This window comes from Nanorana parkeri, unplaced genomic scaffold, assembly GCF_000935625.1.
Source record: "Nanorana parkeri isolate BGI_ZX_2015 unplaced genomic scaffold, ASM93562v1 scaffold785, whole genome shotgun sequence".
NCBI lineage: Eukaryota > Metazoa > Chordata > Amphibia > Anura > Dicroglossidae > Nanorana > Nanorana parkeri.
In genome coordinates, this window is record NW_017307053.1 from 282,628 (window position 1) to 310,550 (window position 27,923).

General features: G+C 38.0%; 1 protein-coding gene across 1 annotated transcript in view; it reads left to right on the top strand.

The window, feature by feature from the left end:
- Positions 1-7,230, top strand: part of LOC108793878 (collagen alpha-1(XIX) chain-like) — a 129,735-nt gene extending 122,505 nt beyond the window's left edge. The window contains exons 13-14 of the mRNA XM_018564829.1: positions 69-146; positions 7,109-7,230. Of these exons, the coding sequence (XP_018420331.1) occupies positions 69-146; positions 7,109-7,230 (200 nt within the window). The remainder of the gene's footprint in view (positions 1-68; positions 147-7,108) is intronic.
- The last annotated feature ends 20,693 nt before the right edge of the window (positions 7,231-27,923 follow it).

A 27,923-nucleotide genomic window follows, 5' to 3' on the forward strand; every position in this document is an offset into this window, starting at 1 on the left:
GAAGCAGGAATAGAAACATTCCATGATAGTTCACTGTTCATAAAATATTTGTTTTTTCTGCACAATAGGTTTAAGAGGACAGAAAGGGGAAAGAGGTGAATTTGGAATTGGTCTTCTAGGGAGCCCAGGCCCCACAGGACCTACAGGTAATCACTTTCCTTTATTTTTTCTTCACTACTTCTCTGCAATGACTGCACAGGGCTCTCTAAAGTTCTGTTACTATTGTAGATTGTAGATTGTAGATTAAACACGAAGGTGAATATAAATACTGTAAGGTTAATAGCATGTAGTTGTACTTAAGTTCAGGGTTTTAACTGTTTTACTGCCACCAATATAAGGACTATGGAAATGCAGAACTGGTTGCAGCAGGCTGGCTCAGTAACCCTTACAGCGACAGAGCTCTTAATTTACACCCATGTGGAGCCTAACATCTTGCCTTTTTGTGAATAGATATGATCAGTGGCTAAAAAGCTGCTGATCACATCCATAAAGTGTACATGTGATTAATAACATCACCCGGCACCCCCACAGGCTTGTTTACATACATAAGCTGGCCTGGGATCGGTCATTTGTGGCAGGAGTAGCGGCTTGTGAACATCAGGCGGCACATCAACATCATCTGGGTCATCATGATTGAAATTGATCTACATTTCTGGATGACCATTTAAAAAACAAAACAAAAGTAACCCCTTAAAATTCACAAAAGACACTTATCCAGGCATGCAAAGCCACCCTCCTTGCAAAGCCCCTTGTCTCGAATGTTGAGGGTACAAGGGTCTCACGTTCACATCTTGTCCCCTAAAAGGGATGTGGGGGCCTCCACATATTTATTGGTATGCGGAAGCCCCCATAGAATAAGGGGTCCTCCAGATATCATAGGTGAATTAGTATTTTGTAGATAGTACCCCTTAGTTACTCATTCAAAAAAAGTGAAAACATAACTTAAAACACTCACACTACGAAAAAGTCCTTTATTAGAAAAAAACAATATTCCCCACAGCAATTCCAATGTCAATCATGTCCTCCAGCAATGAAGACCATGTCAATCATAATGACACGCCATTTTGGCATTCTTGACCCACAACTACATACATACATCATACACATCTGCTGCGGTGCATTTTCAGAACACATCACAGTGCTACATTTTATTTTATTTTTTTACTTTTTAAAACAACATTATATAACTGCATGGCAGCGCATGGCAAAGCATTCAGATGCATCGCTGTGTGTTGTAATATGCTGTGTTGTAAATAAATGTATGCCTGCATTATTTTATCGCAACACACACAGTGCAAAAACACCACTGCAAGTGAAATGCTACCACAACACAGATTTTTAGCATAAGTTGCTTATTTACAGTTTTGCATACCTTCATTTTTTTTACCATTTAGCAAAAAGGCACAATTAAAAATTTACAAATATGTGTTATTTATTAACTCAGCGTTATCTTTTAGATTTCTTAGGAATCTTGTAAATTATGGGTTTTTTGTGCGCTCCGATAATGATTTAAATTTTTAGCAAAAATATTGATTTGATAAACTGTTGCAGGAATGTTGAGAGACCTACAAAATTAGTAGCACCATTTTTTTTATTCTAGCAGTCCTGTCCTTTCAGAAAATGTATGGTTTGGAGGGTCTTTTACAAACTCTAAAAGCTGCAGTTGAAAATTAAAAAGGTGAAAAATTGCAAAAATGGTCTGGCCAGGTGGGGTCAAAAGTGTTAGGCAGGGTTCGGCATTCCTTAACCATGTAATTTTAAGGATTCATGCCCTTTTTGCTTTTTAAGCTATATCAAATGACCCATTTCCAGATTAACATTTTTTTAACTTTCAAAGTATTTTATTAATTTTCCAAAGTAGAATAAAACAATAAAATAGCACATGATGCACAATCGGTATAGCATACAATTGCATTTCAGATTCTCCCACATTAGCATAGTCAAGTAGTAGGGGGGATCACTAGATGCCATACACACAATATATAATAGTTCTGTAAAACAGATCATATCTATCACCCTATTCTTGCCAATTTATCCCCCATCAGCAAAACAAAACTCAAAACAGTCTGAGAGGAATATCTGGCATAGGGATCCGCCTATGTCTGCAGAAACATCTGTTATGACCTCCTCCTTATCTATATAAATAGAAGACTTTCTGTCCAACATCAATGCACTAAACAGCTCACGTGTGCGAGCATAATGAAAAAAAAAGACAGACAAAAAAAGGAAAAGGAAACAGATGCTAAAGGACGCAGAACAGCTTAAGAGTCCGAAGAGAGTAGCTCCATCCCCGACCAAATAGCCCAACATCTACTTAAACATTAAACATAGTCCCCAGAGAAAAATTCCAGAAAAATTGTTCAATTAAAATTACCCGGTTTCCAGTACCCCTGTATATAACAACCAGGGGGTCCAGGTCAATTCGAAGCTTTTTTTTAGTATCTTGGAGGATGCTGTGAAGTTTCTCATGGACCATAATCCACAACATTTTTTGTTTAACCAAGTGGAATGGAATTGTTGGCGTTTTCCAAGCCCTAGCTATGGTTATTTTGGCTGCCAACAAAAAGAAAGTAATTCATTTATCCAAAGCTTTAGACAGTCCTGGAATCGGGCAATTCAGTAACACATATTGGGGGTCTCGTGGGACTCTCACCCCAGTAACCCCAAATATTAGAGCATAAAGCCGGTTCCAAAAAGGTCTCAATTTGGGGCATTCCCACCATATGTGATATATCGTGCCCGAGTGAGCACATCCCCTAAAACAATGAGGAGAAACCTCTGGGTATATTCATAGGTGAATTAATATTTCGTAGATAGTACCCCTTTGTTACTCATTCAAAAAAAGTGAAAACATAACAAAACACCCACACTACGAAAAAGTCCTTTATTAGAAAAAAAAAAAACAATGTTCCCCACAGCAATTCCAATGTCAATCATGTCCTCCAGCAATGAAGACCATGTCAACCATAATGACACGCCATTTTGGCATTCTTGACCCACAACTATGTACATACATCATACACATCTGCTGCTGTGCGTTTTCAGAACACATCACAGTGCTAAATTTTATTTTATTTTTTTACTTTTTAAAACAACATTATATAACTGCATGGCAGCGCATGGCAAAGCGTTCAGATGCATCGCTGTGTCGGGGCCATAATGACCGGCCTCTGCCTTAGGGACATCCACTTCAAGGCATCAATTGGTGTACCCGAGGCAGAGAGAGATTCCATTAGGATCCAATCTGGTGTATATCCCTGGTCATACACAGAGGAAAGCTGAGCCACCCGCGCTGCCTTGTAGTATTGCAAGAGATTGGGGACACCCAAACCCCCTGTCCGTTTAGAACGGTGCAGTACATTTTTCGAAAGTCTAGGATGTTTTCCATGCCAAACAAATTTAATAATTAAAGATTGGAATTTCAAAAGATCTGGCTTATGTATAGCTATGGGTAGAGCCCGAAAGTAATATAGGATCTTGGGGACCAGCGTCATTTTGAGTGCATGAATGCGACCCAGCCATGACAAATTACAGGAGTCCCATCGTGACATAGCCTCCCGGAGTTGGTGAAACAGAGGTATATAGTTTTTCTTATATAGTTGTAAAAAGACAGGCGTAAGTTTAATCCCTAGATATTGCAAAGCCTCCGTGGACCAGATAAAATCAAAATGTTCCGACAACCGAGACCACACTTCCTGGGGGATATTGATATTAAGAGCCAATGATTTGGATGCATTGACCCGCAATCCAGATACCCCAGCAAATTGAGTCAACAATGACAGGACATTAGGAAGTGTGGTCAAGGGTGAAGTGACAAACAGGAGCAAGTCATCCGCAAATAAAGCACACTTATGCTCCTGCCTACCACAACCCACTCCCTTAATATTAACATTAGCTTGGATCGCAATCGCTAGGGGTTCTATCGCTAATGCAAAAAGCAGTGGGAAAAGTGGACAACCTTGACGTGGGCCTTTAGAGATAGCTATGGAGTCAGAGATGTGGCCCTGTAGCCTAATTTGTGCTGATGGAGTGGTGTATAAGGCCTGCAACGTATTCAGAAAGAGGGGGCATTTTTTTTTATTGTGCATTGGTGTATCCCCTATGGCAATGCCCAGATACCAATTTAATTTTTTATCAAAAGTTTGCAAATTATGCCAGAGACAATACCAATATTTGGCTAACATTTGTTAATTTTTTTTAGTGTCATTAAAAAAATGCACTCTCCATTACAATCAGCCCCTTATACTACATATTTCTGAACACATTTGAGGGTCAGAAAATATTTTAGGTTTTTGATTCACACCTTTGCACTGTGTTTTGGTGTGTTACTGCACAAATGTGAGGCATTACATCATGGAATACCATTAACACAAGTAACACATGTTTTATTGCATGTTACTGTAACGCAGTAACACAGATAGAAGACTACAAATCCCAGCAAAGCAGAATACCATCAGCTATATAGAACTACAAATCCCAGCAAAACATTATACAGCAATGCAGAATATTATGAAGTTACATACTCTGTTTTGCTCACCAGGACTGTGTTAGGTCTGACCAGGGCTTTGCAGAGTCTCGCCAGGGCTGTGCAGGGTTTGACCAGGGCTGTATGCAGTCTCCCCAGGGCTGTGCATTCTCCCCAGGGCTGTGTGCAGCATCTCTCCAGGGGTGTGCATTCTCATCAGGGCTGTGTGTGGCATCTCCACCGGATGTTCAGGGTCTCATGGGCGCGGGCTGGTGCAGGCAATGGAGCAGAGGGGAATGAGGCAATGTATAGCCGGACCAGCACTGTAAAAGACAGCCATCATGAGGTCCCAAACAAGGCTGCTAAGGTCCCCAGCAAGTGCAGGACCTCAGGCAGCAAAACCCATTCAAAAATGTAGTGTCAGTATCATCACTCAGTATTGGGGCATTTTCACAAGTACTTGTAAAAATGCCCAGTATTGGCACCTACACTGGTATTGGTATCTGTGCAGCCCTAGTTTTGACAACGTCCTGGACGTGTATTGGAAAAAAAACAGGTTAATTGCCCTTCATAGCCAGGCATTGCATTTTCAATAGAAAATACAATGATTTAATAGCTTAACCAGGTGAATTTTAGTAAAAATGGGTTTAGGAATGTAATATTTATCCCTTTCTCACATAGGGTGACTCTTACATTAAAGACCGAGAACAGATGTTGCCTAATGTAAGGGAATGTAATTTTCATTGAGCAAATCTTGAGTACATTTTCATTAACTTGGCTAAATACATAGGGTGAATGTTCAGCAAACAATTTTGGGTAAATTATTTTGGATGAGTTGCCCATTAAATCCTTGTTAAATTGACCCCATGTACTATTTTAAAGACTCAGGATCCTGAAGTTGTAAGTCTTAGTCTCTATATCTTGGTCCAGACTGTTTTTCCACTCTTTGACCATCAAATTGAGGTGGCAGGGGAGGTAAACTGTTGTTATGCAGCTTGTTTATTTTATACCTCTCCTAAACATTGTTAGTTCATTCTTCTTAATTAAATTCAGCAATTTTGAGCTCAAGTATTTGTACAAGCTTCCTTTCACATCAATTAGCACATTTTCATTAATGTTCACAGTTCATTATTGGTTGCTTCTTAAAACATCCAGAAAATTACTGTTAAGTCGAAAAAGGAAAACCCGTCATCAGCTTTTTATTGCTGTCTGTGTGCCTCTTGCAGATTTTCACTCTTCCTGTCTGGTAAAAGTAAATAGAAATCTCTGTAAAAGAGTCCCAGACAGCAGTAAAAATGCTAATTCTTCCCCATCTAACAAAAAAACAAAAAGTTTAGGCTGGACTTTTAAGAATGCATACTCTAGGAGACATCCAGTAGTTTCCATGGAGGTGGAATATGTGCAAGCATTACATACCCTTTCAGTTTATTTTCTCTGTGCTGTCTGTGTGAGAAGGTTCAATTTATTTAAGCAACAGAATTATCTTCTGACACAAACTTTGCAAAGGCTCTGCCTGGTGCTGTAAAATCAGAGGAGAATGGCAATAAGGTATGGCAGCTAGATGTATTTGTGTTTTTGTCAGCCAAGCTTAAAAATGCTTTCTTCTGAATTTATTCTTTAACAAAATGTATTTTGAAGTATATCTACTGTATCTCTATGAACACTATACCACCTTACCTCCTGCACACTCAGTCTGATAATTTCAGTTCAACATGAGGAAGGGGCAAGAATTGTGTTCAGACTTTAAGATTTTAAGTGTGGCTTTATAAGAACCAATAAACCTACTGACTTATTTCATATTACTTCCTCAAGTTCATTTAGAATTGTTTTAATTGTAAGATATTTTACCGCCGGGTCCAGTGGTGTAACAATCACCATAGCGACCCAGGCGGCCGCTATGGGGCCCGGCCAGATGCCATGCGGGCCGCCTGGGTCGCTATGGGATCCTCTGCTGGTGGCTTTCACTGGCAGCTGAAGATGAACACGCCGCTGTTCAGATCACTGACAGTAATCTGTGCAGCAGCTCGTTCCTCTCCACAGAGTCAATGAAAGCCAACAGCGGCAGTGGAGGAGGTGGGCCCGTGGTTGGCAGCAGAGGAGGAGGCGGGGCCTGGTGAGGAAGAAGGAGGCGGGCCCGGCGACAGAGGAGGAAGAGGAGGCGGACAGGTATGGCGTGCGACCAGCCCACCTGAGGGTGACCCTGCAGAGCCCACCATAGAGAGTCTATGGTGGGCTCTGCAAGTTCACCCTCAGGTGGGATCTCGAGTGGGCTCTCCAAGGAGTATAACTAGAAATCACGGGGCCCCATACAAAATTTTGCTATGCTATGGGGCCCTGTGATTTCAAGTTACGCCCCCGGCCGGGTCTGTAAATCGGTTCCCAGGTTTTTAGGATTGTAATCTGAGAATTGTATGGGTGGAAGCAGGGGCACTGTTGGATGCAGCTACATTATGTGCAATGGTTAATGCTAATCTATAGCATACAGAATCAGGATAATGCTAGGGGCAAACTTTATTGTATTCTATGGGCTGTGAAGCTGCACTTTCTTTTTATAACAATGCATTTAAAAGCAAATTCTACGTACTGCGCTGTATCTATTATGGAATTTTGAGTTATTTTTAAACATGTTTTCCCTTTGTTTAGGTGAACCTGGCCCCCCAGGCATTCAAGGTACTCCTGGAACTCCTGGCATAAGTGGAAGATGTAACCCTGGGGATTGCTATTATCCCACTGCACATGGGAGAGCCAGGCTGAATGGAAAATAGCCTTCTTTTTTTCTTGGGCATAGTTTGATCAAGATGCGGGGCACCTGTTGTGCAGGACACTGAAGATGCCAAAGTGACAATTCAATGCTGTCAATGCATTTCTGGCCTGAACAGTGCTACACAATGCAATTAGAGCACTTTTTCAAGAAGCAGCCAGCCTTGTGATACAGCTGCTTCCAAGGAGGTCATTTCATTTGGTCAATATTAAGCTACAGGTCTAGAGCTACCCATCTAATCTTGCCAGTAAAGATGTGGGAGCTGCCCAACCTTCAATCAGCTATGGGCCTAAGTGACATATTTCCTCTGCTTTTTTATAATGTGTAATCAGGTACTATGTTCAGTGAAATGTGAAATGTGCATGATTCAGGTTTCATGTGTCATCTTCAGCAAACTATATGAAATACTGTATTTTTCAATATGCATGAGGCATAAAGCTTGAAAAAGAAATACCAAAGGCAATACTGCTACAACTTCTACAAAGGCACAGCCATATTATTTAAAGTAGCAGTTTTCATACTTGTCAACATTTCCTGGGCTCCACTTGCCAATGCAGTAGAGATTTGCATCAAAATGGCAACTGTTTTTCAGGTTTTCAATGTAGGAATATTGTCAAGTATGATTTTTTTTTGTTATGTCTATGATTAACTTTTGTATGTATTTTTTTACATTACTACTCTTGACACTCTTACATTTTGTATTCATATATTATTTGTAGATTTGTATGAGTTATGTAACCCCAGTTACATAGCCCGTTGAGAAAAAATGTGGACCCTCATCACTTTAATGCTTTCTCAATCCCTTTTCTACAGTTGTATTTTACTTATAGTATTGGAGTGACAAGTAGGCAGCACATTTGGAGTAGTAAAAAGTCTCTGCATGCAACATCTGTGCTGTCAGGCTCTATTCACAACTGTGCATTTTAGGTGCATTTACCTGCTTGCTGCAGCAGCTTCCAACAAAATACACATTACACATGGTAACACATGTTAAACAAGGCTAATATGAGCAACACACCGCAACACAGATGTAAAAAAAAAATACTGTTCATTCTCAGAACAGTTTTAAAGTTTGAACTTGCCCAAAGCCTAATTCAAAACAGCTTCCAATCAGAATAAAATATTTTTACCAACTGAACCTGAAAGTTGAAATTGGAGTGGTGAATGTGGCCCAGTGCAGAAAATTAGTAATTAAAGAACAACTGTCATGAAACATATTACATTCTAACAAATGCATGCAGTTAATGTGTGTAATAATAGTATTCAAAATATACATTACTTTTTTAAATCTTACATACCTTTAGTTGCTTTGTATATTCATTTACATGCAGATAGGCATGTCTAGCAAACGTGCCAGCATTTGGGTCACATTATTAACACTTCCAGGGGCGATTACAGTAAACTGTCAGCTTTTATTCTTTCATGTTGCAACTCTCCTAGTGGTCTTATAGTTTGTCTCAACATTTGCCACTGTCATTTTTGCTGTACTGTTTTTTCTGTATTTAAATTTGGAGAAAAATATAAATGACATCATGTGAAATTAAAACAAAATAATTTTTATACTGAACACTATTTTTAATCAACTACATACAGTTATCAGAATACACTATTTTCCACAATTCAATTTAAGATCATTTGGGATAATTTAAGAAACATTTTGTGCACCTCACAAATGTTCAGTTATTAAAAAACATCTAACCAGTGTCATATGTAACCAAGGCGCGGTACAGTAATTTAGAATAAAGAGGGTAGTGCAAGGATTGAAAATTTTTTTTATTAATGTAGCTACAAAGCACTGTTGTTTTTGTAGCTAGTTTGACACTGGCAATAAGCAGCACAAAAGTCAGAAACAAGAAAATATTTCAAATTAATGATGACAAAATTCTTTCAGATTATATGTTTCTCTTGAGTCGTTATATATGACTGGCTTTAATTTTGCACTAATTAATGTTGCTGACTTTTGGTTGCATAAATATAATATATATATGAGTATTCACATGCAAACTTGTACATTTAAACTACAGGCAGCTTTCTTAAACAGCTTTTTGTAACAATTTACATTTCTTTAATTTAAATATGTAGATATTTTAATATAAATAATTTCAAAAAAAGAAAAAAATATATTGTAACCATTTTTTTGTTAAATGTATTTTTGAGATATATTGCACATAATATTTTAAACTACTACAGTCTTAATGTTTTTATTTTATTTTTTTATCTGTCTATGCATAGGGTTTGCTGTATTGTATGGGTACATCACCTCTCAAAAGTATTACTGCAATGATTTTATTCTGTATCCAATATCTTACATGTATCCAGTGAACAAAAACAACATAAAAAAGAGGGGGCACATGTAGCTGGTAAAATAGTGCTGCAATGTGAAGACATTCATACAAGCTCTAACTTCACTGCAGTGTTTCCCAGACTGTAGAGATGAGAGGCCATATTGATTTTAAAGAGTGCAGTTCTTAGGTAATGTACCACCAACAATATGGACCACCAATATCCACTAATGGTAACTGGGAAATACTGTTGTACTGGATCAGTGGACATCTGAAAATTTACTTACAGCTCATAGGATGTCACTCAATTTCATAATATAAACTGCATCAAGTCATTTGCGGTTTCTGTTTTTGATATTGTGTTGATAATTAGCAATAGTTGTTCCCACATACTGTATTAAGACCACAAAGACAATTTTAATATTTGTGGTGTTCACATTTTCTTATAGCACTGAACACCTCAACACTCTATGCCATTAAGCAGAAAAAAAATTTGGTATGTTTTATCTTTATTATTTACGAGAATATTAATTATATTAGTATTATATTATGCACCACTAATAATGATTTTTTTTTCTTTTGTGTATCCCCTTTAGGCATACTGACCATTGCGACCGCAGAAGGTCGCCTCTAGTCTTGCTGGTTTCTGGTTGGCTCTGCATGCAGTTCCGTGTCAGCAGGGCTCTATCAACAGAAGGATGTAAATGGCATTGTCATAACAGTAATTAGGGCATAGAAGCAAATTTTCTGCTCCTGCACTGTTACAATTGTATTATCAAATTATAGATGTTATTTGCATTGCTGTGGACTTAAAGTATATGTAATATAAAAAATGTTCATTTTGGGTAAATTATGGTATGATTAACCACTTGAAGTCCACGGTGGTAAACCCCCTTCCTGCCCAGGCCATTTTTCAGTATTCACCACTGCAGTATCATGCTAGATGCTACATTGGCAACACATTGCTTTGCAGACAATGTAGCATCTAGCATCTGCAGTCTTGTTGCTAAAAGTGCATCTGAAGCCAAATACTGTAAATCATTTTTGTTTTGGACAGATTATGGAAGGTTTAGAACCCCTATCAGGTTTATGTGGTTGTCTGTGTCCCCCCAGGAAGCTTTACAGACAGAGATAGGTAAATTAGTTTACTGTGAACCAACACCTACCACATAAGGAGTTTCATGAGTGAAGGGGCCTGAAATAAGAATTATCTGTGTTGTTTATAGCAAACAATTATTTTCTTGGAGATTCTGGAAACGGTAAAACTGAGTATTACAGACTACACACACTGGTCTTCTATCAGATGCTTTCCTACAATAAACTCATTGTATCCATAGATGCGTTTATATTTTTATGCTGCTTTTGATCTCAGTTTTCAGGAATTGTATATGGACACTATGCATGTGCCAGATAAGAATTTTTTTAATTTGTTTTTATAAAGTCTTAATTTGTTTCTGCATTTACTTTTTTGTGTACTTTATGTGTACAATCAGGATTACCAAAAAGGTGCTCTTTTATGCACATCGCATGAATGCAGGAAGTGTACAGAGAACTTTGTATTGTATAAATTGTCAATCTTTAAATATTGAAACCTTTGTAACTTAAGTTTTCTTATATTTGCTTTCAAAGACTATTGTGCAGCAGAAATGTTACATACTTCGCCCTTTTTGAATCTATTGAAATCTCATTCTCTGGTGAAAGGATATCCATGTTTTTCTTATATTTTCCTTTGATGAAGTGTTAACAAAATCGATGCACTGATATCATATGTTTTGACATCAGTATCTATTAAATTGCAAATATTTTATAATACTAAAACATATAATGTTATATTTTTCCAATTTTCAAACTCAGAAAATAAAATTGCAGATTTGTAAGTGAAAGGTTAAAGTGAAATTAAACCCTCAAACCCCTTTTTAACATACCGTATATACTCGAGTATAAGCCGTCCCGAATATAAGCCGAGGTACCTAATTTTACCACAAAAAACTGGGAAAAAATATTGACTCGAGTATAAGCCAAGGGTGGGAAATGAGGCAGCTACTGGTAAATGTACAAAATGAAGATAGATACCAATAAAATTACATGAATATTTATTTAAAAGAAAAACAATAACCTAGCTCTGTAAGTGAGGACTCAGTAATGTGTACGGACCTTTAGCACATCTTGAACTTGCAAAATATTTGCTGTGCAAGTTTATCTATAATCACTTTTTGCATATTATATTTTTTCTCTGATTTTTATGCTTTGCTGTTTCTTTTTAGCCTCCTCCTCCCTAATTTTAAAATGTTCAGTACACATAGTCTCTGTGTATATACAAATGCTGCTGGAATCACTTAAACCTGTACCTACCAGCGATGCACAATACATACAGCTCAAATTAACTGCCTAATCATGCAGGGTAGTTTATCCATGTAATAGCAGAATCAGATACATTATAGATGCAGAATTATATAAGCAATGAAAGTGAATAAAAGTCTGAGTTAGTTTTAAAATATATAAACTATATATCTAAATAGGGAAGTATATTTATTTTGATTGTATAAAAATATAGCGTTTCAGTTTAAAGAAAAATGCTACTCAGTGCTGGAAAATAAGAGATGAATGAGAGTTGGTAAAAGCATTAATTCTCCTGAACCCTACCATATACTGCATTAAGTGCAATTTTTATTTTATTTTATACTATTTTAAAATTGTGTGTTTTTATTGTGCATATTAGAAAAAAAGAAATGTACCAGTAACAATCAAATGTAGTTCTTTTTGGTCTTCTAGGTCAAAAAACTGGCCTAAGACCAGCATTTAAGCACTCACCTTTTTATTATAATATATGCAAACCATTATTTTACTACATTAAAACAATTTTAAAAGTTGCACTGACACACTGCAAACAGGTAACTGCCCTCAAATAAAACAGGACATGTAGCACCACCATCAAAATGTTTCAGTAATTGAGTCTGGGTCTCATCTCCTTATGGCAACTTGTATGTATATAAAATACTTTCTCCCATTAGTGTGCCATGGTGATCTATGGGTTCTAGTAAAACACATGCTACTTTATTTTATTATTAGTCTTAGGATTTCAAGAATAAATAAAATATACCAGTGCACATTATTTTGTTTAAAGAAAACCAAAATGCTTTTACTTGTATTCAGGTTTACTGAAAACATGTATAGGTCATTATGGAGCACTTCCAGAAAATCTATGTTTGGCTGTTTTTGCAACAGTAAATTTTAGCCGTCCACTAACAACAGGCTAAAAGCTTAACACATAAAGTTCTTGCAATAGACTGAATTCTGTCTATTAGAGCCTTCATTTTGCTTCCTTTGCTGGTTCAGAAATCTACCTCCTACATGTTTATTTAAGGATGTTAAGGATGTTAAATTAATTAAACTATTGGGAAAAATCTATAAACTAGAACTCAAATACACACATATTAAGAATCACTGATAAATTAGGTTGCTGGCTCAGGGCCAGGTTTAGTGGTAAATTTGCAGACATCTTGTACAGCAATTATTAATTTTCATTTTTTTTTTCATTTGTTGGATTTAAGAATTAGGCAGTGATTCACAGGCTTTATTTTAGCACTTAGTGTCTTGATTCTTTGGAAATGTACTCTTATAATTACTAGTGTACTCCATGGGCATCTCAACAAGGCCAGCTGATATTGGCCTTATAATGCCCTCTGTCTTTTTCTACAATCTTCTTACTCCACTGGGAACACAAGAAGGCTGGTAATTACATAGTGTGTGTGCATATGACATGATGTTGTTTTTCATTTTCTCACACCAAGATGACTCACAAGTACAACATGTGCTGGTAATTGGCAACACCTGTAATTGTGTGCCCATTGGATTATAGAAAACCTGTTATTTTTCCTATCTGCACTTCACTGCTTGTGGATTAATAGTGAATTTGTGTATTATACAACAGCAGGATCAATATTTATATAAACCATTCATGTATTTGTTTTGTTTCTGTATCATGGTTTATAAATATGCTTTAGCATGGCCTTCTTGTGTTTTATATGTTATTAATTTGTTTTTCGGTGTATGATTTCTTACAAGGGAATGTGTAAATGTATGATGATTTATATCATGATGATATTATTTATATCATGATGATATGATTTATAATATCATACCTTTAAAAGACCTTTGAAGCTTTCATGATTCAGCCTTGAAACTCATCTCTGTAGACAGACATAAACAAATGAGTTGATTTTGGTCAAGTAGCATGAAAGAAACCATTTTATAGCTGAAGTTATATAATTACTAGCATACCGTCAGGTACTGCTATATACTGTCCCACTCTCAGGTCCAATAAACCTTTAACAAAAGTCAGCTTATATAAAAGGGAAATATGTTAATTTTATTTAATAAAAATGTCAAGTGGATCTGTTTACTCATGATTGATATCTCACTTTTAGCTGGATATGGATAGGTTGGAAACACCCCTTAAGTTTGTATATCTCTATGGGCTTCTAGTGGCAGAATATCTGCAGCTAAATGTCAGTGATGAGGGGTTTAGAGCCCCAACTATTATTGCATTATTTTAACATTTCACATTTTCTGCTGAAATTCTGATTAATTGTAAAAAGAGAATGAAGCAGTGGTGAGTCTTTTGTGTGGGGGGTTAGCTCAACATTAGAGATGAGATCCCAATATTAATGTTTGAATTTCAACTGTTGAAGCCCCATATTATTGTCAGTGGACGATTCAACCAACTGGTACCCACCCGGTGCAACATTTTGGTACAAAAAACATTTTGTTTGTTGAGAGATTATTTTGTAGGCATACAAATATGTAGGCATAGTTGTTGGAAATAAAACTCCATTTCACAGTTACCTGATATACTGTATGTTCAATATAATACCAAACTCTGAGGACTTGTTTCATTCACAGTTAAACAATATTGTATTGATAGTATCCGGCATCATAATGATCCAGATTTTTGTAGTCTAAATATATTTTGGGACTTACTTAGAGAAACCTTCTTAAGAGCTAAGAGAGCCAGACCATCCTCGAATTATTAGGAGACTGGTAGATTAAAATGTGAACTGGAGATGATAGATTGGAGAATCAAAGAATCAAAGTTACCCCTGCACTGGAAGGGTTAAGTGCTCATTTTCGTCTGGGTGCTAAAATAGAAAAAAAATATACTCAACCGAACCACAATGCTGGCTGACTCCTACATCAATCCCTCCAGCCTCCTCCTCTCCAGCGAATGGTATGTCCCTTGGTATCCTCATGTCCAATACACTGTATGATTCACTGGACCTTAGACAGCTGGAGCCGAGGAGGGGGTGTGGCTGAAGGAAGCAGTCTAAGGCCTTGTTCACACCAAGCGCGGAGCAGATCCGGACCAGAGCAGGTGCAGACCGGATCAAAACTGCGTCCAATTCCAATGTATTCCTATGGTATTTTGACCTCCAGTTCACATCGCAGCGTGCGGATCCAGACCAGATCCAGACCGGATGAAAAAAATGTGGCAAGCCCTATTTTACCTGCTCTGGATCTGGTCTGGAACGCATCAAAAACGCATCTAAAACGCAAAAACGCATCAAAACGCATGCAAGTGCCTGAAAGCCCATGTTAAACTTTAAAAAAAAAGGCCCTAAACGCATCCTAAACGCGTCTAAAACGCGGCACAACCCACTGCACTGCGTGTGCAGAAACCTGACCGGATCTGGTCTGCATTTGGTGTGAACAAGGCCTAAGAGCAAGCTGGGATCGTGGTTCAGGTGAGTATAACTTTGTTAAATTAACTCCCTAGACAAAACAAGCCCCACTGCAAAGGTTACGATTTGATTTACCTGGAGCTCTGCTTTAATTGTTTGTGTTTGTCAGGTCACACAAATCTGCACCACATATTCAGGAAAACTAGAAAATGCGCAAGGATGAGAATGATCTATTTCAAATGATCTGTCCAATTCACATATTGTATTACATTTTCTGCAATTGCAATCCATTCTCTCATCAACATTTTGAAATATAGGCACTTTAAGCCATGCTTTATTATTTTCAGTCTACGCATGACCTTTCCCTTGTCCTAGATTACAGGGGTTAGAGGTAATGCAGGCCACACCATATAAGAATAATTATTTCCATTATGTATCTACTTCCTCTCTAGTAGAATCCTTTGTTGTAGGGTAAGCCTTATGTTCGCTAGCTGACATTTTCATTAACATCGATGGAGCTCGGGGGGGGAGGGGGAGGGTGTAGAAGGTGTTGGTTCAGAATTCTAGGCAATATGCAAACCTGCTTTCCATTCCATACACTAGTGTGGCTTAACTCTCCCCCTTATTCCTCTACAGTCACCACCTCAAAATGTTTCACCATTGACCCAGCCTATCCATATCCACTCAACTACTCATTGTTATCAGGAGAACTTCTAAATTCTTTTCATCTATATGTATTTTCTATATATTGTAACACATTCAGGTAGTATTGTATGACAACCTGTCTCCTAATGTGAAACATTTTATTAGTGTAAACTTAGTTGACTGAATTCATATCCATAAACATATCTTATGTTGTGCTACTTTAATGCTGCTTGCTAAACCATGACTGAAAGTGGCGGACTGTGATTTTAAATTTGCTTTCTTTTTTTCTTGCATCCTTTGTAGACCACAATGATTTCTGAAATATGGTCTTGCATTTTCAATTACTTCACGTCAATGCAATAAAAGTGTTACAAACATGTCTTTATTGCTTCGTCTTTCTTTACTCTGCTCTGTGAGTATAAGTATACAGAACAGAAATGAATTTGTTTATTTTATCTAGGACGCTGTTATTCAAACGACAAATTATTTCAGAGCACTGTGTACCTTGAAGTTTAAAAAAAAAAATCCAAATAATCATGTTGGCAAAGATGCAGGGTTTTATTTGAACTCTTATTTTTGACCCTTTTAAGAAAACTAGTGAACTCTGGTAATTGGTGTGAAAATGTAAAGCACTAAGACAGTTTTATTTTTCTGTGTAATGTTGTTGTAACTTTGCTCCTGCTGATGCACCACAATTGTCTGTCTGCCTGTGCTGCAATTAAATCTCAAGCAGTGTTATGAGCCCTGCATAGGTCAGCTCTGTGGAATACATATCCCCTTTGTTATGGAGATAAGTGGGGATTCTGCAGTCCAAATCAGGAGCAAGCAGTCTAGGATGACAATGCTGCTTCTCCATAGACACAGTACACTGAGTGAGCATTGTGACCCTAGTACAGGAAGTGTATTACTAACAGGATTACCTGGTGGAGAAAGAGCCTGAAAATATAAATGAATGTAGCCACCACATCTACAAACCGATAGCCTGCTATATATTACATTTTTGTTCTTGGAGTTAGATTACTTAATTTATCTATAAGGAAGATAGAGGAATTGTGTTTATATTTACCATGAACCAGGGACTGTCTAATAATTTATGTACAGGGGCCCCTAGTTGACTTTCCAACACCAACATGAGTAATGTTTGGCAGGATGACCATCTGATCCTAGTGCACTTTGTAAAAAGCCATTCTCTTGAAAGCAGCTTATTGAAATAAAATATTACTGGGAGATCTAATAGCCTGTAGCCTTACAAGAGTAACTCTTGGTAACATCCCATGTTGTTAAGGGTACAGTCAAGTTAGAATTAGCCATCAGTATTATCCATACAGAATCCAGAAGTAATTCACATGCCCACAGAAACAAAATGGCTGTAGTCCACTTTTCTCTGTTGTGACCCTGAAATTTGCTTTATGTTCCTTTCATATTTCAATTAGTAATAATGGTGCTTACCATGTTTGTTAAACACAGTGCTTAGTTCATCTTATCTGCATATAAAGCAACATTATTTCAATGTTCAATACACACTGCAAATGGGAACTGCAACATGAGTATACACTTTAAAGCCCAACTGCAGATCCTTAGTCTCTGGGAGCTCCCAAAAAAGAAAAAAGAAACTGCTATTCTCATGTGATCTTTGGGATATGCCCCCCATCTTGTAGTGGGTGCCCACAGTTCCACACACCCATGGAAACCAACAAGCGGTGCATGCCAAATTTTTTCATAGAGATTCCTCCCTGTGTTTTTAGTAAGCTAGGCCCATTCTATATGCCCCAACTGTAACAATTAGGCTGCCAATTGTGATAGTTTTTCAAATATCTGTGGTAGATTTACTACTGAACTTGTTTTTCCACTTGAAACACATGCACACCTAATTGGAATTGGAGAGGACAATATTTTAAATTAACATAGCGTTACTTTGTAGCAGCAGTGGAAAATATTTATGACTCAAACTAAGCCCTTACATTATTATTTGTTTACCTTTTTAAAGATTTGCATCTTATAATGCTGCAGAAATGAAAAATTTACCGCTCCCACCACCACCTCCATCACCAAAGGTGACGCAACTGTGTCCAGCAATTCCTGCTAATCCTATATCCCATAGATTGTTACAGAGATCTGTCATTTGTGATCAGTTTAGATTATTACACAAAGTTTCAAAGCAATAGCTTTTCAAAATCTAAATCCCAATATCTGTCTGATAATGATCCCTCTTTGTCTTTTTCTGCGGAATCATTATTGTACCTGGTGATATTGCAGCATGTTTTTGCTAGAATAAAGACAATGATGACAGCACATTATTTGATATCATGGAGCGTATTCCCTTGGCATTTAACTGGTATATTGATAGCTCTGATCTGATACACATATCAATTTCTTTGGATTTAAAAATGTCTAAGGTACTGTCAGCTATGCTAAATGCAATTTGCTGTTCGGTTTAATCCAAGAAGCTTAGAAGACGTTTTTATTGTTGTGACTCAAAGCATCAAAAAGTAAGACCATACGGCATTTTCTAATTTCACTGTGTAAAGGTGAAATGGCACAATATACTTTTATTTTGTTTAAGCATTTTATTAGAAAATAACTATTCAGTGAAGCATGATATGCAGCTGTAACAGATTACTTTATAATTATTTGTTATGAAGGCAGAAACGAACTATACTTATAGCCCAATTGGAGAAACTTAATGTCAAAATTATGAAAACTTCTACAGTTTGTTGTATTGATAACAAATACCTCTGTCAAGATGAGTTCACAGTTTTCCCCCAAAGTCCATTTTCTTGACCCTTCCATCACATGGCTCTAGCTTTATTTCAAATAACTTTGAGGATAGGCTGTATTTGCATAATTACCTAGCAATGCAGATGAGCAATTATTTTATATAAAAAACAGAAGTCATCAACTTACGCAACTAGATCGATTGTTTATGGACTGTACATTAATACTCTTAAAGGAGCTCCAGTTATACTGGTGCTTAATCCAGAGAAGATGTAAGCACTGATCCTGTAGCCTAGTTAGTTGGATAGGGAAACATCCACGTAAAAGCACTGTTAAAAAAAACATAACTGTGAAGATATCTTTGTGCCGGTTTTTTATGTTTTCTTTTTTTAATTATTGTATATAGGATAATTACTTATATGCCCCCCCCCCATACCCCAATTTATCCTGTACATAAAAATCTGAAGGGGACAACCTCATCTCCAGGGAAACAGATTGCTGGATCAGTTGAGATCAATCAACAGATATACTCCACAAAGAAAAATAGAAATTTTACCACAGCAGGGATTTCAAAAGACAGAGAAAACCATCATGTAAAGGCATTAAATCCTTTCTTGCAAAGTACATTTTCTTATTGTCACATTATCAAAACTGTCAGAAAAAGGAGAAAAGTTTTTAAAGTTTTGGATAGAGTGGGGAAGGAGAAAAACTCCTATCAGGTTGTTACTGCTATCCTGTGCTCAATAAAAGAGATTTCCCCTCACTTCCTGCCCTGCTAAAAATGGTTTCCTAATGCACTGTGCTTGATACATAGCCATGATTGTACTTCCAAAACCGGGTAAGGTTCTTACAGACCCATATATTTACTCGATACTAAACTGTTAGCAAAGGTTTTATTCAACTGCCTTGCTACTCTAATTAACAAACTTATACATACTGACCAATCAGGATTCATACTGGGCAGGTGTCAAATGGTCTTAACTCTGTGACATCCTAACTTTCACATATGCCCCAACTTCATTACATAGATTTTAATCTTCATACCATCTTGAGTGAGTATTAACAGTGACCAGTCTGCCCTCCTTTACCCCACGAGAAGAACCCAACCGCCATCACCTTTTATATTTGTGTTAGCGCTGGAGCTTCTGACTATATTGATCAGAGAATCCTCCCATATCACAGGGGTCATCATGGGCAATACCAAGGAGAAGATTACTTTATGCACTGATAATGCCTTACTGTTTCTTAGGGACACTTCCCACTCACTCCAAAACCTCATCAAAACTTATTTACGAATGTAGCTCCTACTCAGGACTATAATAAACTAAATATGTTGAATTTACTTCCTGTGGACCTCTGCCTTTGCCCTTACATTATTGCACCAGCTCCCTACAAATTGTTTTTGCCTTCCAATAACTCTGTATCAATATTACAGCACAACCCAAGGGAATATATAAAACTATAATCTCCCACTGCGTAATTGAGAACAAAGGCTAAATGTGGTGTCACCTACCTTTCTTAGTGGTTGGGCATGCAAAAATAATTTGGATGCCCCAATTTCTTCATATCCTGCACCATAGGCATGCACAGCCTATTGCATTAGGGTGTGCACACAAAAGCACACACACACACACACATATATATATATACTGTACAAAAGCTTTAGGCAGGTGTGAAAAACGCTGTATAGTAAGAATGCTGTTAGAAATAAAAGTGTTAATAGTTTATTTTTATCAATGAACAAAATGGAAAGTCAATGAACAGAAGAGATATGAAAAGACAGAAGGGTTTAAGGCATCCTAAATCCACAAAAGATCTGTGGTTAGTTCTCCATGATGTTTGGAACAACCTACTGTACCTGCGAGTTCCTTCAAAAACTATGTGCAAGTGTACCTAGAAGAATTGATGCTGTTTTGAAGGTAATGGGTGGTCACACCAAATATTGATTTGATTTGTATTTCTGTTCATTTACTTTCCATTGTGTTAATTGATAATAGTTTATTTTTAAAACTTTTATTTTTGAAAACATTCTTTTACAACATTTTTGCACAGTACTATATTGTATTCTGTATTGCTGAGCCGGTGACAGAGAGATCTTTGTAATCTCTTCACCAGCTCAGTGACTGAAAACACAGCGCCCACTGTTGCTGTTTCGATGTTGCACCTGAGGTGATTAAGGTGTGCCCCAGCACACCCTCTGCATATACCTATGTCCTGCGTGTTGCCCCCATATGGCTACCCAAAAGGTGGTTTAAAATTATAGCCACCTTGGTCCATGAACTGGTCTGGAAGAGGAGCCAAGCTGGAATTGGATTAGAACTTGCTGCACAGCTGCAACACCTGGATGAGTTAGCTAAAGCCAATAACAAGGACCCTACCCATGTTCTTATGCTACACATTAAGAGAATAATCTCAGGGCTCCTCCTTAGAACAAATTACTTGTTAAACTTACAATCCTCTCCCACATTATTCCTTGTACAAAAAATTTAGAACACAATGAAGAACCTGCTACATTATACCGTTTACACTAACGAAAACCCCTTGTGGGATAATGCAACTTTCCCGGAAACTCATAAATTAAACATTTGTGTGCCTTGGAAAGCATTAGCGATTACTCCTGTTCACCATGTTTTCCTAATAATACTTTTAAATCCATTCAATGGCTACAGGACTAATTTCACATACCTAAAACATATTTTATAAATTCTTATAATTTTGACACATCATTCAAGCATACTGTAACAGAAACTCTGCCCTCTAGCTCTCCAAAAGGTCAAACTACTCATAACAGTATTTGGTTTTATGACAAAAAAAGGCATCATATCCCATATTTACATCACTCTACTTCATGCACAGGTACTTCCTGCCCATCTTCCATGTAGACTTAAATGGGAACACAATCTTGGCCATATAACTGATGAACAATATCGTCTTGTTACAAAACATTCCTCATGTTTCCCCCTCCAACATTAATATACCCAGTCAGCTGTTCACAGGCTTTATAGACCCTACAATGGCTGCCGGGACTTCCCTTCCTGCCTCAGATGTCACAATGAGACAAGCAGTTTGCTACACATAGTTACATAGTATTTGAGGTTGAATAAAGACATAAGTCCATCAAGATCCAACCTATTGTGTGTGTGTGTGTATAGGTCCCTGAGTGTTCTCATTCTTAAGAGTACCTGTACCCTTGTAGATTACGGTCTCTCAGGAAATCGTCCAAAAGCTTCTTGAATGATTCCAGACTATTTGCGGAAATCACTGCTTGAGGCAGCGAGTTCCAGACCCTAACTGAGAACTGAGAAGACCCCACTTCGCCCCTTGTGTTTGAATTCTTTTTCTACCAGTTTTAGGTGGTGGCCTCTAGTCTTTGTTACGGGAATTAATCTTAAAGAGTTTGTTGCTAATGTTGCTATGGCTATTGAACATTTTGTACATGAAAATCATGTCCCCCCTTAATCTCCTTACTTCCAACGTTAACATATTTAAATTTAGTAGCCTTGTCTCATAGTTCTGGTCCTCCATCCCCTTGATGAGTTTGGTCGCCCTCCGCTCTACTTTCTCCAGCTGCAGGATATCCTTTCTGTGTACCGGTGCCCAAAACTGCACCGCATACTCCGGTTGAGGCCGAACCAGTGATGTGTAGAGTGGCAAAATTATAGACTTGTCTCTGCAAAACATTCCCTTCTTGATGCAGGACAGGATTCTACTAGCTTTGCTTACAGCAACCTGGCACTGTAATCTATTATTCAGTTTGTGGTCTACAATGACTCCCAAATCTTTCTCCATTTCCGACTTCCCTAGCGGCATACCCATAATTGTATAACCCATTTGCCTATTTTTATTCCCAAAGTGCATAACTTTGCATTTAGCCACATTAAACCTCATCTGCCACATAGTTGCCCACTCCACTATTTTATTCAGGTCCTCCTGCAATGTTACACTATCTTGGTCTGTTTCTATTACCCTCCCAATTTTGGTATCGTCAGCAAACACTGAGATATCGCTGTTTACTCCGTCCCCGATGTCGTTAATAAACAGGTTGAAAAGCATGGGGCCCAGCAGGGAACCCTGAGGCACACCGCTAATGACACTAGCCCAGTCTGAAAGGGCGCCATTTATTGATACTCTCTGTACCCGTTCCTTTAGCCAATTCTCTACCCATGTACACACCCTTCCATCTATGCCCATAGCTCTCAGCTTGTATAGTAAGCGTTTGTGTGGTACCGTATCAAAAGCCTTTGAGAAATCCAGATATACCCACATCCACAGACCTCCCTCCCTCCAGATCTCTACTTACCCCCTCGTAAAAAGTCAGTAGGTTAGTCTGACAGGAACGGTCTTTCCTAAACCCATGCTGATTGTCATTAACTATACCATTATCCTGAACAAATTCTACCAAGTAGTCCTTAATCATTCCCTCTAACAGTTTACAAGCTACCGATGTAAGACTAACTGGTCTGTAATTCCCAGGTTGGCATCTTGCCCCCTTTTTAAATATTGGAACTACCATAGCCCTCTGCCAGTCACTCGGAACTCTGCCAGTCATTAGAGAGTCCTTAAAAATGAGGAATAATGATCTAGTTATAACCTCGCTTAGTTCCTTAAGTATCTTGGGGTGCAGATTATCCGGTCCCAATGCTTTATTTGCATTAAGTAGACTAAGTCTTTGTTGTATCCCGGGTTCCATCAACCACTGAGGTATATTTTGTGATGAACTCTGTGTTTTATCACGTACATCAAACCCGTTTCCCTCCTGAGTGTATACTGAGTAGAAAAAAGTGTTCAGCACTGCGGCCCTCTCCTTGTCATTTGTAACTAACTTACACATTACCCTAACTGTTTTCGTCCTTTATTGGGCCTATCTGCTCTTTTCTCCCCTTTTTACTGTTTATATATTGGTAAAATTTTGGGGGATTTTTTTTTACTATCTGTGGCAATATGCATTTCGCACTCTATTTTAGCTGCCCGTATTGCTAGTTTGCATCTTTTATTACATTCTTTGTAGTTATGGAATGCCAATGCCGTCGTCTCCATCTTATATTTTATAAATGCCACTTGCTTTTCCTTTATGTGATGCTTTACATTTTTATTCAGCCATAAAGGTTTTGTTTGCGATCTTTTACTTTTATTACCCAACGGTATACATTTGGCAATGGCAATATGTAATGTGTTTTTAAAACATTCCCACTTTTGGTCCGAGTTCAGTTTGTAAAACCCATTTGATGTCCCCCACTAAGTGGCGCAGTTTATCAAAGTTAGCCCTTCTGAAATTAAGGGTTCTTGTCCAACCAGCCCGCTTCCCTTCCTTTTCCACATTGTGATCACTATTGCCCAGTGTCTCCCCAATAACAATATCCCCAATTAACTCTGCATTATTATTACATGTTTCTTGATTGTGCAGCACAGAACACAGGCAAAGACTGGGTAATGTGTAAGTTACCCAGTGTAAGTATGTGTAAGTATCACAGGGTGATTGGACACTGGCCAGAGTTGTGAGGACCCCCATGTAACCCCTCTCACTCCAGGAAATCCTCAGTTTTTTATAGTGTCCGTAGATAATTGATGTCTCATCGCCACTGAGGTAGACTTGGGTAGTTATTTACCTTATTACTGTGATTCTTCAATCACGTTTGCCTCTAGCTGCATATGACCAATGCCGCAACCTCACAGCTTCCGTATTGGTGCCCTATGTCAATGGTTTTGGGGACTGCAGCCAGACCTCACAGGACTGAAGGTGTTGGGCTGACCTGTAATGTAGTTTTGGACACTGAATCATGTATTAGGCGCCTGGATCATTTACTACTTGGATCATGGGTTAGTCACAGGGTGCTATTTAAGTCCAGAGTAGTGGCATATCCACACCAGTATTATCCTGTCCCTGAAGACCCCCTAAAGCTTATGCTCAGCCAAAGTGAGTGAAGCTGATAGTCTGGGTAAACCCTTTCCTTCATAAGGGTGAATCTCACACCTTATCCTCTTAAGGTCCCCCTGGTCTCTTAGGCCTACATGGTAGCTGCCCCTTTAAAAGTTTTCCCTGTGGGTGTTTGGGCACATCTCATGTGCACTCCATGCTCCCTCCCCCCACCGCTGGCCTTTTTATTACATTTAGCTACTTTTTATTAAGTTCTCTCTGTCAGTCCTGGGCTCGCGCAGGCATTGCTGTGAGCAAATGCTCATTATGTAAGCTGGCAGCCATCTTGGTACTCTTGACTGCTGGGTCTATATTCAGACCACTGCAGTGGACATCTTGCTGCTCCCTGTGATCAATTGGGCATGTGCAGGAGGCTGTGGCAATTATTGGGGTGCACATGGATGGAGCAGGCTAAAGTGTTCAGAATCCAAGTCCATGGGTTAAAATGTACTATTCTATTTCCCAATTTGCTCACCGAACCCTAATAATTAAGTAGAACTAATTAAACATGCAGTGCTTAAAATTAACTTCTAATATGTAGAATAAACATAAGATGCTATGAAAAGAAACACTCCTTTTCTGAACATTCCCCTTGTAACGAATCATATGAATGAAACCCACGGTCTAGCCTCACTAGGTGCAAAGTCGCTACAGTCAGCCAACAGACATGTATTAGACATTTTTCCTTTGGGACAACTTTTTTTATGTTCCACTTTCTGCAAATGATTTATTATTTATGCTGCGGTTTGAACAATGTTCTGCTTAAAATATCTGCGAAATGTGATTTATTGTTCTCTTGGGCAGTCTACCAAGCCCCTGGCATGCACACATTATAAGATGTAGCTATAAACATGAGGACTTGCATAAGGAAGGACACAATTGTATCATTTTATATTCTTAGCCTATAACAGTTGGAATGGGAATATTAAAGAGAGTGACAAATGCACTTTTATGCATATGAAATTTGCACTACACAAGCCTTATAATGAGGAATATGATGAGTTGAATATATACTTTAATTTTATTATGGGCAGCAGATATCAGATTAGCAGTTATCAGTGTTGGTACCTCACCACTAATATCTTTTGGCACAAATTTGAGAGAATGTAGTGTGTGGCATAAGATAACTATACATAGCAAGGGCTTAGGTTAGTGTTAAAGCATAATTTAGGTTAGTTCTAGGTTTAGAGATTAGGAGACATAGGTTATGTTTTAAAGTTTATTTTCAATTTGGCAGCCAAGTGGGAATAACACCTCTTTTGTATTTGATACATTTTCCCATTCATATAGCATAATTTAAAAACAATCTAAAAAGTTCTGCTTACCTTTATACTTGTGATTTACTTGCTTTAAAATCCTACCTACTACCTACCCCTTCTATGTGTTATTTGCCCCAAAACATGTTATTATCGATGTGATGGCTGCCTTAGTTTTCCTTTTTTAGCCTTAATATGTAACATATTGCATCTTAACAATCCTTAGAAGTTAAGGATTGTTAACTAGTTGTCTTCCGCCCGTTGAAAAAAACGGACGAACAGCACAGCTGCATTGGCGGGTTGCCGTCTCCAGACAGCATTTTTTTTCTGCTTGCGCACGGGCAGAAAAAAACAGTGCAATGCATAGAGCCGTTAGCGGCTGTTTAACATATACATGATCGGCTGCTCTATAGCCTGCCGATCGTGTGTATCTGCTGGCCGCCCCCTTCTAGAGACCCCTAATGTCTCCATAAAGAGGACCTGTCAGTGTACCTGTGCTACTATATAGGGGGATTGTTATCCCCCTATGTAATAGCAATAACAATAAGTGTAAAAAAAATATCTATAAATAAAAATCACATATAAAAAACGTTTTTAAAAAACCCCAAAATGTTTAAGTCCCCCACGTTTACGCACATGTAAACGTAAATATGCGTCCGGTGCAACAGCGCGCGGAAACGACAATTGCGCTACACACGCTACATATTGCCGCGAACGTCGGAGTGAGAGCAATAATTTTAGGGCCATCAATCACTGATTACACTAAACTGATGAGCGGTAAAAGCTTTTAAAGCGTCGCCTATGGCCAATTTTGGGTATTATCGTTTTTTGAGGATTCGCGTGCGCGCAGTTTTAAGGCTTGACATGTTTGGTGTCTTTTTACCCGACGTGTCCCCGTCTTTTATATTTTACCAAACAGTTGGGTAATAATAAATGTTTTATCATTTAATATAGGGGGAAACTGTTTTTTTTTTAAATTTCGGTAATTTTTCCTTAATATAGTAAAAAAATCGAAACCACAGTGGTGATTAAATACCACGAAAAGAAAGCTCTATCAACTGCCAAACGTACGCACACCGCCCCGTTTGGCAGTTGTGGAATAAGCAGGCCACTAACTTGCCGAGAATTGTCCGATTCCCGGCAGGTTTTCTAGCCTGCTTGTTCGACAGAAGACGTGCGACCGTAGAAACGGTCGCACGCCTTCCATACACTTTGCGATTATCGTATGATCGCGGGATTTCCCGCGATTCTCGTACGATATTCGAACAGTGTATGAGCACCTTTCGACAATTCTCAATGGAACAGTTGTCCCTATTTGAAGATTTGTCCTTACCTCCCACTGCAGTAGAGGTATTCTAACATTTTCCCCCCATCTATCCAAAACTAAAAAGAAAGTTTTGGTTAGATATATACTTTAGGAAATAACAGTAAAATTCAAGTAAAACGATTTCTTGTAATTTATGTATCAAGCAAAATACTTGAAATAAAAAATGTCTTAGTGCAATATGAAAAAATGAATTCCACCCTATTTATCTCATGTGAATGATTGGGAAAAGCCCTAAAGAAGTTTAGAAGATGAATTGGTTGCACCACTAATGAAATAAGCTGCTGCTGATTTTAGAATACATAAAACATAAATGCTATTACATGCACATTAAAAATCAATAAAACTTTTTGAAAACAATGTGGGTTTTGGCAGGATGGGGGCTTAGACTTAATGAATTTTAATAAGTGATTGTAAAAGCGCAGCTAGGAATGAGAAAGCTAAATTATTTTTACTATACGGAATAGAGCATGTGGCTCTATTCAAACATTGTCCCAATTAACTGTGTCACTTTCATTTCTTAAAAGGAAGTGCACCCTTTATTTTTGTCACAATGAATTAGTATTGTTGTGACTAAAAAGGTACATATTTGTTTTCAAATTACAATGCTTATTTCCTTTACCCAAGTTCCCCACTACAATCTGTCACATTCAAAGCAATGTAGAGTAAGAAAGATAAAAAGTTACATAGTTACATAGTATTTGAGGTTGAATAAATACACAGGTCCATCAAGTTCAACCTATTGAGTGTGAGTCCCTGTGAGATTCTTTTTTTTTATGGGTAACCCTGTATGTTACGGTCTCAGAGGAAATTGTCCAAATGTTTTTTGAATGATTCCACACTCTTAGCTGATACCACGGCTTGTGGCAGCGAGTTCCAGACC